At 37.8% G+C, this 12808-nt stretch overlaps 1 protein-coding gene and 1 pseudogene across 1 annotated transcript in view; both read right to left on the bottom strand.

The window, feature by feature from the left end:
• Positions 1-1588: 1588 nt before the first annotated feature.
• Positions 1589-5059, bottom strand: LOC113065308 (phosphatidylcholine:ceramide cholinephosphotransferase 2-like; annotated as a pseudogene).
• Positions 5060-11947: 6888 nt separating this feature from the next.
• The window catches only part of LOC113065789 (aminoacyl tRNA synthase complex-interacting multifunctional protein 1-like), a 7633-nt gene continuing 6772 nt past the window's right edge, over positions 11948-12808 (bottom strand). The window contains exons 5-7 of the mRNA XM_026237312.1: positions 12807-12808; positions 12241-12409; positions 11948-12172 (exon numbers count right to left, since the gene is read on the bottom strand). The exon at positions 12807-12808 is cut by the window's right edge and continues 216 nt beyond it. Of these exons, the coding sequence (XP_026093097.1) occupies positions 12006-12172; positions 12241-12409; positions 12807-12808 (338 nt within the window). The 3' untranslated portion in view covers positions 11948-12005. The remainder of the gene's footprint in view (positions 12173-12240; positions 12410-12806) is intronic.

Raw genomic sequence — 12808 nt, 5'->3', positions numbered from 1 at the left:
CTATCTCTTGAGATGCGCTGCAGCCGAGAAGGTCATAGATGGCATTGGTGATCTCAAACTCCAGCTGCACATCTTTATCATCTGATGCCCAGTAACTTTCCCTGCAGTAGAAGGCACCGTTGAGGTAAACCTCCAGAAGCACCTCTCTGACCTCTGTGGACATTGTGTGGTGTTCGGAGACTGACAGATCAATAATCTGTACTTAACACTGTACAGTAATCAAAACTGTCTGTTTAAACTGTGTCTATAAACTGTATATAAAGACTCAATAAGGACTGGCTCTCGTCTATAGCAGTAAAATCACCCTCAAACTCTCCAAAGCTCTCTGTCGTTCTACTGACTCGCATCAATTTATATACTATGCTCTGTGACGTCATCGCCACGTCACAAATCCAGTTGCCATGGCAATAACGGAAACGTCAGCCAACGGTCGCGGAGCTCCGCGCAGCGCACTGTAAGTTTTCTCCGATTCCTCTCAGAAATGAACGTCTTTAAAAACTTTAATTGTCTTATCATATTACACATACAGACTGGATTTCAATCGCGTTAGCGGTTATCATGCACTGGTTTTTTAACTCTTCTTAGCAGTTTGTTGCGTACTCCCCGGCGGCACCACAACATTAAAAAGAAAAATATATGCCTGATTTATAAAAGTAATTTTCCAGTCTGAACTGTTCGATTCACCAATTTGACTCATTTGAACAGCGTCTGGTCGTGATTCATTTTCACTCACGTCCTGGTTTGAATCAGATTAACGACTCCCTGAATGAATTCTTCAGCGGTTACTGAATCAACATCAGAGCTGAACTACTCCGTTTCGAGATTTACTCGATTTTCGACAATGAAGGCTCGTGAATCTTCCCGTCTGAATAAATAATCACCTCTAGAAATGCGGATAGATATCTGAATTAACCTCGCGTTTGCGTCAAGTAATAAACCAACCTCCAAAAAGGTTTTCAGTATATACTAGGAAAGGCTGTTTAAAACTTGAAACTGGTCGAAATCTTTGATGGAGACCCTTCAGACGTAAATAAAAATGTCATCATGTTCAACTAGAACGAAAAAGATTCAATTTTAACAAAGGGGAAATAATGGAGAACATTGATGGCACAATCACGGAGACTGCAAGATGTATTTTTTTTGTGTTTTTATCATCTGCTATACGTCAAAAACTAGCTGTTTTTTTTAACAGGGTAAAGTATTGTGTTTTTTATGACTATTTAAAATTCCCATTTTCCATATACATCTTTACCATTTCTTTTGGAAACCCATCCACACACGCTGTCAGTCACAAAGCAACTTATTCAGTCATTTTCTGTAGTTTTTATTATCAGTCAACAATATGCACATAACCGTAAAATCCCATTGTATAAAATTGAATAAAATAGTATTTATTTTCTGACATTCATTAAACAAATACATTTCTTTCACAAGGTACAGAACAAATAAATTAAAATACAAACTATACAATTGTGAACAATACACATTTCAAAATCCTTCACGGAGAAATACGAATAAACATTTGAATTATGTCTTAAGTACAGTGTGAAAACAATACTATAAGGAACATGGCAGCATGGTGTCTACGTTCATCAGGAACCGCACAAAAACATATTCTTCAAAGCATGTAAAAAGCAGTGCTCAAGTAAACAGGATCTTGATTTGCAGGCGTAGTGTTTGTGGTGTCATTAATCTTGTGCGCTCTGCACTATTGAGTAGCTCTTGCACGGGTTCTTGAAGACGGCAGATGGAGGCAACAGCGGCCACGGAGAACGAGCAGGGAACCGTCGTCTTAACGTTCTTCTCCAGGAAGTTAAACACACGGTTCCACCAAATCCGGCTCAGATAGTTGTGAGGAGATCCTCTCAAGGTCTACAAATCAGGAGAGCAATCCACAACATTTAATCAGAGTAGAATTCATGAGGTTTAGCTTTTGGTCCAACTTAGTAAAAAAAACAACTTTTACCCGGTTGTTGGCCATGGTGTGGTACCAGTAGAAGAGGCGTGAGGTGATGAAATACGCCACCACTACGTCCAGGCTGTAATGCTCATGCGCTATCAGGATAAAGATCACACCCATTGCGCTTAGGAACCAGCAGATCAGGTGATAGCAACGCCACAGCAGCGAGCGGGGCGAGTCTACCACACAAAACAGAACCAATCCTTAACAGTGTGAACACAAGTGGACTGAGAGCCGATAGAAATGATGATGATGGTTTCCCTCATACTCACATTCCTGGATGAAGAGGAAGGTGAGGGTCAGCATGACCGTGTGGCCGCTGTACAGGGAAGTCACCGCACATGAGATGAGAGCCAGTGATGGACAAACCTCCTCCCAGACACCAGCTGCAAAACACGCTTGATCTTGCCCTGAGAATCACCGTAGAGCTACAGACAGAAGCAGACCAATCACAAGAGAAGCAAGAGATAAAACACCAAAGCTTCCCGTGAATGCATGCTGCAATTCAGCATTGCAAGCAAAAAAAAACCTTAACCATGACCAAAACTGCATTAACCATGCAGTAACATCTCAAAATGTCAAAACTGTTCAGTTTAAATAGTGTCTGTGCATTCATTTGCAATGATGAACTGCCTTTAACTATCATTTTGCATTATTGAGACACTGTTTTCCAAATGAATGTTGTTCAGTTGCTTTGACGCAATGTATTTTGTTTAAAGCGGTATATAAATAAAGGGACTTTGATTTTGACTTTGAGTTTGATTGCATTAATTTCGAATGAACTTATACTTGTATTAAGATGCTTTAAAGCAGTATTCCATGAGGTTTATTTGCACACTGCATGATAGTTCACTCATTCGTGTGTGTTAGTGTTGATTGAGCGGCACTCACCTTCGGGGCGCAGTGCATGTGCATGCTGGGAACAGGAAGAGTTGTGATGTACATGGTCACCATACGGTACAAATACAACATTCCCTGCAGGAAGAAAAACCTTCGGCCCACGATGGCTCTGTCAAAACAACGGGAGAAGGAGGAATCATGGGATTGAGTGAGTAAAATGAGTTCATGTTTGCAACTGTAAAGCATTTTACTTAACTTGTACCAATTGTGATTGATCTGACTGACTGAAAACTGCTACATTTTTGTGAACAGGATGAATTAATTTATTTGTATTTGTATTAAAAAAATACAGTAATATTTTTTAAATATCATTACAGTTTAAAATAACTGTTTTCTATTTTAAAGGAATGTATTTCTGTGATGTATTTTCAGCATCATTCCTCCAGTCTTCAGTGTCACATGATCTTCAGAAATCAGAATAATATGATCATTTACTGCTCAAGAAACATTTCTGATTATTATCAATGTCGGAAACAGTTGTGCTGCACAATATTTTTGTAGTAGTGATGCTGAGAATTCAGCTCTGCATCAAATAAATAAATTACATATTCACACATAATACAGTTATTTTGAATTGCAATCATATTCCACAATCTAATACTTTTTTTTTATCAAATGAAATGCAGCTTTGGTAAGCACAAGAGACTTCTTTTCAAAAACATTAACAATATAAAGGAATAACAAAAATATCAAATAAAATAAGAATATTACTATTGTATAATTTCAAATAAAAAAAGCATTTAAGAATTGTATTTATGGCTTTAATGGTCTTTAATATCTTTATTTCCATACATTAAACTATCAAGCTTTTATTTTAAACTTTAAGGAGCCCTTAAACCTCTTTTTTGTTGACAACATCCAGTTTATAAGTTCATTTTATTAAAGGTTTGTGAAGATGTTTGGTGAATGTTACGTTTCTAAATGCACATTATACTGGACTTTGTAAAGCAGCATTTACTGTGAACCGAGATACTAAAAGCACTGCATCATGAGCTGCTCAAGTGTAAATGAACACAATGACGCACTGAAATGTTAGTATCTGAACAGTTGAGTAGGAAAAAGTTAATAAAAATACTATTTAAGTCAATCCAGCTCATCAACTGTTCAGATACCAAGATTTTTTTTGGAACAAGTGGAGGGTGAGTAAATTATGACAAATTTTCATTCTGGAAATAAACTACTTTACTTAAGTTGATACTTGCACTAAGCCATCATGATTCAAGTTTTATTTCAATTAATCATGCATCCCTAGTTCCCAGATAGCACAGGTACATCTGCAAGACGTCTGATAAAGATCTGGAAAGCATCTGCTTTGTGCAAACATCTGATAGACATCTGGTTTTAAATCATAAACATCTTAAAGACATCTTCTAAACATCTACTTGACACCAGATAGGAAACGTCTTGTAGATGTATAGCAGATGAGCAAACACTTCTTCCAGATTTAATTCAGACATAAAATAGACGTCTCTGACGCAGACAGCAAGCCGTTTCGGCCCAGATCTGGCCCACATGGATTTCACGCAGGCCAGATGTGGACCGGTTCTGGGCCGAAACTGGGGAGATGTACGTGTGCTATCACGGTTGGAGTCTCACTAAATGCTCACCTGTGCTTGAGGAAGAGCCACTGGATGAACCACAGAGCCACCAGGATCATCCCGTTCACCTCGGTGACGGAAAAAGCCCACTCAAAACGCGGCACATAATCGAAGAATTTGTCCGGTAATGGCGGGCTGATGGACTTGTCCGGGACTCTCTCGTGGACGACGGTGATCATGACCGTAGTGAGGACGAGGTTAAATGCGGCCCAGATGAAGGCGATTCCCGTCTTCCACCATTCCGCCGGCAGCAGGGAGTCGATGGACCTTGAGACCGGGATGCGGATGTAATCCTGGTTTTTCCGCAAGGCTTTACTGAAACCTCTCGCCAAACGTGTCGACTTGCTGTCGTCAACCTGATCGCCACTGGAAGTGACCGGAGAGGGGTGTGGCCGGCCAGTGGGCGTGGTCTGGGGGCGTGACCCATCCTCTATCGTCACCATCATATGGTAGCCACCGTTGGGTGTGTCATCTTCTTGTTCGTCCAAAAAGATGAGATGCTGCCATCACTCATACACTAAAACAAAATTTAACACAATATTTAATAGTTCATGTAACATTAATTGTGAAATATTAAATATTAAAGATACAATACACGCATACTACCATACAAAAGTTTGGGATCAGTTAGACTTGTAATGTCTCTTCTGCTTATCAATGCTGCATTTATTTTATCAAAAATACAGCAAAAAACTGTAAAAATGTTATTACAATATAAAATAATGGTTTCTATTTTAATATTCTATATAATTTTAATTTATTTCTGTGATGTGCAGCTGTATTTCCATCATCGTTACTCCAGAATAAAGTGTCACATGATCTTCAGAAATGAATCTAATATGATGATTTATTATTAGAATTATCAACAGTTGTGCTGACAAATATTTGTTTGGAAACTGCAATGCTTTTTTCAGGATTCTTTGATGAATTTTTTTTTTAAAGAACAGCATTTATTCAAAATATTAATCTTTTATATCACTTCTTATCATTTTAACACATTTAAAAGTTTTCATTTCTTTCAACAATTAAAAGAAAGAAAAGAAATGTACTGACCCCAAACTATTGAACGGTAGTGTATATTGTTAGAAAAGATTTCTATTTTTAATAAATTATCTTATTTATAACTTTTTATTCATCAAAGTATCTGAAAAAGCATCACAGCTTCCAAAAAAATATTAACTGTTTATAATTCTGATAGGGCTGGGCGATAAATCGATTTTATCCATTAACTCAAATTTGACGTTAAGGGCGATTTGTTTTTAATGAAAATCGGTTTTCTCTTTAACTTCCACCACCGGCTCTCCCCTTTGGCTTCCGTAGTTCAGAGTGGGCTCGCCCTCCCCCCGCTCTCCTTACAGCCGCACACAGACAACATGACAGTTAACAGCGCAGAGCTCGTTCCAAAGAAAGGCACCGTTTCATCCGTTGTTTGGAATTGGTTTGCTTTTTTAGTGTCAGACACAGAACAAATAATGCCACATTGCAAAGTGTTTAAAAGCCGTTGCTACAAAAGGTAGCAGCATTTATTCCAGCATCTTAAACAGTAGGGATGGGTACCGAAACCCGGTATTAAACTGGGCAACAAACATTTCTAGGGGTGTAACGATAGGCGTATTCGTATTGAACCATGGCTTTCGGTTCGGAACGCGGTACGCATTATGTATACCGAACTGTTCGTTGGACTAATTAATTATATTTAAAAAAAAAAAAAAGAGAAATATAATGATATGCGTTCAACAAGGTAGCCCAATAACCCAAACGACGTAACAGGCAACGCCCCTGACACTCCCGAAGAAGAAAAAAACACCAACTTATAGACCCTTTTACAGTTGGTAAACAAGGTGACGTATTTGTGTGGGCGGGGCTTAGCTGGAGGCAGAAAGATTCCCCTCAACACTTGAACAAATAGTAGCTAGCGAGTTTTCTTAGCTTGTTTTTTTTAACAATGGCTGGAGAAAATCTGTATATATCTGCTTTATCTGAATATTTAAGGTAACTCACTCTCCGGGACCGCGATAATTATTTGAAAAAGTTAACTTTAACGGACGGAACCAGATTGGTCGACCCGTACACAATCACTCATTGGATGGACGATCTGACAGGATTACCTCCGATTGAGTGGCCTGACATCTACACTTACCTGATAGAGATACCGAGCGTGTATAGTAAAGAGAAACTGAGGGTGTATAAATCCTTAGATTAAATAAAGAGTGACATTACAGTAAAATTATTAATAAGATGTAAATATTTTCTAGAAATAAAAATTCTGAAGACTGGAAAATATTATAAACTTTCTGTATTTATTCTTTCTTACCATGTTCTTAAATTCCAGTCACAATTAATCACAACAATGTATATAAAATGTTCTCTGTCAATTCTGGCAACCAACAACACAACAAGACGACATTTTAAGCTCCTTGAGTAGCCGACCCTGTGTTGGTTTGTATTAGCCGCCTCCAGTTTTCCATTTGTTTTGCCTCCAGCTAGCGCCGTGACGTACCTGTGACGTCCGCGCAAAAGGGGTCTATAGTTATATGTTTATGTTAGGCTACTCAGTCACGCGCTCGCTCACTCAGTACGCGCTGAAGGCTCAGAACAGACCAGAAGCTTATAGCTTAGAGGGAATCCAAAGTGCACCCAAACACCAGACCTGTTGGTTATTGGAGGATCTTCTATTTCTGGTCTGTTAAACGCATTAGACATTTTGCAACGAGCCTTCAGCGTGTGCTGAGTGAGCGAGTGCCTTAGGGACCGTTCACATATCGCGCCTAAAAACGCGTGGAAAACACTAGTCGCGCCGCTTTCTCCTCCTTTCCAAAGCGCTCGGGCAGAAGCGCTCATGAGGCGTCTGTCTTTGCTAAGCAACAATGTTTTGCTCTCTCCATGAGACGCGGAAATTTCAGCAAAGGATAAATGGATTTGCAGCTCTAAAAATCGCTTGCAGTAGCTCTGCTACTAAATTTATTTCAAAATTGCAATCCATATACAACTATGATCAGCTGTTCCTTCATCTTGGCTGAGCTCTCAACGTTGTTACGGGAAAGGATGAAGCTGATTGGTTAGTTCTTGTCACATGACCCGCGGTGCGCTTGCGGCATTCTGAAAAGTTGAGATGTTTTTACATTTTGCTGTATCTAAAACGTACCTAACCGAACCGAACCGTGACATCAGTGTATCGTATCGAACCGAACCGTGAATTTTGTGAACCGTTACACCCCTAAACATTTCTAATGTGCGATCATATTAAGTCGTTTGTCTGTGAGATCTGCGAAAAGTGTGGTTTATACTTCACTAGCCTGAGGGTGACCAGATGAGATTATTCAAAGATCAACAGTCTGTCATTAGTCTTTAGTGTGCCACAAAAAACAACAACATTAAAATCATGAACTCAAATGTCAAAAAAACAAAACAAAAAAAACAATGGGTCTCATTAACTAAATATGCGTAGGCAAAGGTTTTTGCGTGAAATGTTCGTACGGACGTTTTCACGAATAAATCATGATTCATCAAAAACTTTCTTACTAAAATTTATTCTAAATGTACGAAAAGATTCAAGAACAACTTATACAACACGTACACAATAATCATGTGTAAAACTGGGGCCTTATAAGCATGTGTTAAGAACCCTATATAATTAGATGTTATTGATAAATTATAATTACAGTTCCAATTTATATATATATATATATATATATATATATATATATATATATATATATATATATATATACTGTATATATATATATATATATATATATATATATACTGTATATATATATATATATATATATATATATATATATATATATATATATATATATATATATATATATATAGGACCTCTAATGTATATATTAGAGGTCCAAACAACAATCACCTGATCTATCCTTATATAAACGGTGATTAATGTGTCTCATCTTGTTGAGCTGGTTTGGGCGTGAATTATGCTAATTACTGACCTCGTGCATGCGGGCGCTCATTTAGAAGACTCCAAATTCACTAACAGAAGAACGAGTTTAAGAACAAGCTCATGTGCGTACGAACGTGTTGTGAATTAGGCGGAAAGTTCTCGTGAGAAGTTCAAATGTGCGTATAAATAAGAAAATTGTACGCAAAAATTGGTGAATGAGACCCAATGACTGTTGTAACAGTGCGTAAATCAGGCCTTTCTGTAATGCTAACGCTAATGAGTTTAAAGTTTTGTTAGCACTTTATGAATACCACTGTGACAAGTACTAGATCTAATTTTGTCATTTTTGTTACATTTATTTAACCAAAAGTGTTTTATCAAAGAGGGACACACAATTTTATTTTTTATTTATATTTTAATTTATTTTGAAGGTGCATTGTGTCACTGTAAGTTATTAGAAAACTGATAAGCTACATTTTCACTGTTTACAATGGTAGTGCCTGCCATCTCGTTTACAAGCATGTTTTGAGGCTTGTTTCCTGTTACACTTATGCACAAAGGGGACATTTGGATTAAACTGCATAAGAGAAAATCAGAACAAAACAAAGAGTACATTTGTTTTGAGCAATTTTTTTTGGTCGGTTGTAGTTTGTTTTTAAATAGAAAAAAAAATTTGATTAAATGAAATGAGATTTTTTTTTTTTAAGCCATATCGCCCAGCCCTAAATTCTGATATAAATCATCATATTTTCTTGATTTCTGAAGATCATGTGACACTGAAGACTGGAGGAATGATGCTGAAAATACAGCTGCGCATAACAGAAATAAATTAAATTTTAATGTATATTAAAATAGAAAAATTTTATTTTACACCATAATATTTCACTATATTAAATTTTTTCCTGTATTTTTGTCTTGTAAACATTGAAAACTATTGTCACGTGATCTCAATTTATGTTACATGTTTAACTCAGTTTGGTTATTGTCTCAACACTGTTATTTGCCATTTTCGATAACATATTTAGCAAAGATTTCAGTAGAAAAATTAGATGTGTTGGTAAATATACTTTTTTAAATTGAATGCTTAAAAATGTACAAACAAACAAGGCATTAGTTAAAGCACTGAAGGATAAATCCTTTGCCTCTCAACAAACACATTTACAGAACAACAAATCATATATATATATATATGCAGTCTCTCTGTGCTTCCAGTTGTAGACGTGGATTACAGTCTTTGCATGTGTGAATAATCGCATGCATGCACATGCATCTACAGGTAGGTGTGTTTATTAACTTCAGGCCATAAACCTTTAGGCATTTTAGCATGAATGTGTGTTTGTTCAGTTTACGCCTCACCAGAACAGGCGTTTCAATGTGAATGTGTGTGTCTGACACACCCTGAAACCTGTAACACACAGATATGTTTGTTACACCTCGCTCATTCATTTCTCTGCTGACCCTATACAGCCGTCAGACCAGTTTGTGTCATTCTCATGTGAAATACTGGACTGGCAGAATGATTTGCTATATATGTATTTATTTGTATGAATACCCTGATAGCACTCATCCTTCTCAGAGACGTCTATTTGACGTCTGTATTACATCTACAAGACATATTTTATAGAGTTTGCTCATCTGCTATACGTTTCCTATCAGATGTCAAATAGACGTTTAGAAGATGTCTTTAAGATGATTTAGAACGAATGTAAAACTGACGTCTATCAGATGTTTGTACACAGCGGATGAAAAGATCTTTTATAGATGTACCTGTGCTACCTGTAAAGGCACATCAGTATTTGTCTACAGAATGCTGGTATTAGATGCTAAAACCACAGTATGTTTGAATAGCACAGTACTGAAACATTACCATATGCAAATACCGTGTTATTTCAATGAATACCGCCGTTTTGCCACGGTGCATGCAGAAAAAGCATCGTATTACAGGGAACTTTCGTTAAGTGGTCTAGCAAGATTCTTTCAAAGATACTTCACAGATACGTCTGTAAATCTGCCTTGTGCAAACATCTGACAGACGTCTTTAAGATGTCTGTTTTACATTCATTCTAAATCATCTTAAAGACATCTTCTAAACGTCTATTTGACATCTGATAGGAAACGATCTCTACTATAGCAGATGAGCAAACGCTTTAAAAAATACGTCGTGCAGACGTCAAAAAGACGTCTTTTAATCAACATATTTTAAATGTTACCTTTTGTTCTTGAGTACATTCAAAGTTTGAAATGACGGAATTGAATCGCATCACCATGGAAAGAACGTCATGTTTTTATGAATTAATGCGAACGTCAGCGAAAATATTGATCATATTTTGTCAGCTGGGATGATAGTTTATATCAGTGCGTTCTTGTGAAAGTCACGGGATGTTTGACTCACTGTGTGTAAATGTTTGACAGTGAGTGAGTCTGAACTGACAACATTGCTGAGCTGCCTCTCACCTGTGCGCGCCCCCGAGACTTTCAGTAGCATCATCGGAGCATATAAAAAGATCCTGGACCATCCGGGTCATAATGGAATACTGATCGATCCGCGCGCGGCTGCCGGTAAAACCATCTCAAGATCCCGAAATAAACACAATCACCGACAACGCGCCTCAAAACGTAGACGACGTCAAAAACGCTCCTGATGTGCCCGAAATGCTTTCTAGATAAGAAGCAATTTATTATCTTTCATTTATTTATTTTCTAATAATGTAACTCAACTCAAGTAGGTTCATACGCAAAAGAGAAAGAAACGCTTTATTTACCTGCTAAAAGTTGAAATCTTCCCACCATGTGCGTAAAACAACGTTGATATGTCAAACTACATGCATGAGTACAGAAAAAATAGATAGATGTAAAGCAGAAGATTTACCTGTTTAACAGAAGGAAGACTAAAACGATGTGCTTGGGTGAAGGGGCTTTAGTCTCCGCCCTCACCTGCGGTCACGCCCACATGCGCTCAGAGACACGCCCACTGCGGGATGCGTCGAGTCAGAGCGGATACACGTCACAAACGTGTTATGCAATACCGACCCCAGGATATTACTAAATAATAATATATTATTATGATATAAAAACATAAAATCTAAAACCTTTCTATATAACATGTTTTCTTGAACTCAGAAATCATAGTACATAGTAATTGTATTAATTTGTTATTTGTATTAAATACTATTTATTATATTTATTTATTTTTCCTAATATTATATATAATGCAATCCAGAATATTCTGTTTTGAGTACTATTTGAGTTAATTCTATTTATATTTTATGTGGTCTTGATCATTGGTACTAAGTGTCCACAGTGTTTAATTACCTGTCGACTCATAAATCAGCTTTAGTTTGCTGGAGGATGATGATGATGCAGACATGTTATTTACAAGTTATGAGTAATGTCAGGCTGTTTCTGAGTGTTTAATCTGCTGTTGGTCAGCAGGGGGTGCTCAAACCTGCTTCAACTCTATTATGTCATCAGTCTAGAAAGGCTTTGGTTTCCTTGGTACTGTGAGTCTCAGCTCTTTCTGACTAATAACCCGTCTGGTTTTTCTGCTGCTTTGTTTATGCAGAACACTGAGGCCTTTGGTAGCATTTAATCATTTATTTCTGAGATTTCGATGTCACACATAAATTAAGCTTGACTGTTATTTGATCTCGCCGTTGCTGACACTTGGGGCCCGACAGAGGCCCTTCCCACGGACCTCAAAGGCCACGCCCTTATATGTGGCCACGCCCTTGGCGTCTGTGCACAGGTCGTGCTGTAAACGCTCCCAGATCCGCTGTTTGGGATTCAGCTCTTTCTCAGGTTCACCTGCCACATCAAACACAATCCGTTACAAGCCGACAAATGACTCAGATGTTCTGATGAGCGTCTCTTACCGGGGTAATTCTGGAACGTGACTCTGTCTCCAGGCTGAGCGGAGGTGGGCGGAGCTAAGGGTTCCATTCTCTCTTGATTGACAGCGCAGAGGAGGCGGGCCTGCGACTGAACGCCTCGAACCTTGACTGGCCTCACGTTACACAGAAACACCACCAGACACCCCACCAGCTGCACACACACAAACACACGGCGTGAATATGATGGTTTTATCAAAGAAATTCCTCAAGGAAACATTAAATTGATCAAAAGTGACAGTAAAGACATTTATAATGTTGCAGTAGATTTCTATTTTTAATAAACGCGGTTCTTTTGAAATTTCTAATCATCTGTGAATCCTGAAAAATAAAACACATCACAGTTTCCACAAAAATATTGAGCAGCACAACTGTGTTCACCATTGATAATAATCAGAAATGTTTCTTGAGCAGTAAATCATCATATTATTCTGATTTCTGAAGATCATGTGACACTGAAGACTTTTGAGTACACATATGGTTCTTTGGAGATGAAAAAGATCTTGGAGTTGATTTGGAAGTCTGTGATGTCATTGAGGGGCGTGGCTAACCT

Source organism: Carassius auratus, chromosome 48 (assembly GCF_003368295.1).
Source record: "Carassius auratus strain Wakin chromosome 48, ASM336829v1, whole genome shotgun sequence".
NCBI classification, from domain to species: domain Eukaryota; kingdom Metazoa; phylum Chordata; class Actinopteri; order Cypriniformes; family Cyprinidae; genus Carassius; species Carassius auratus.
This window is presented reverse-complemented; position numbering and strand designations above follow the sequence as displayed.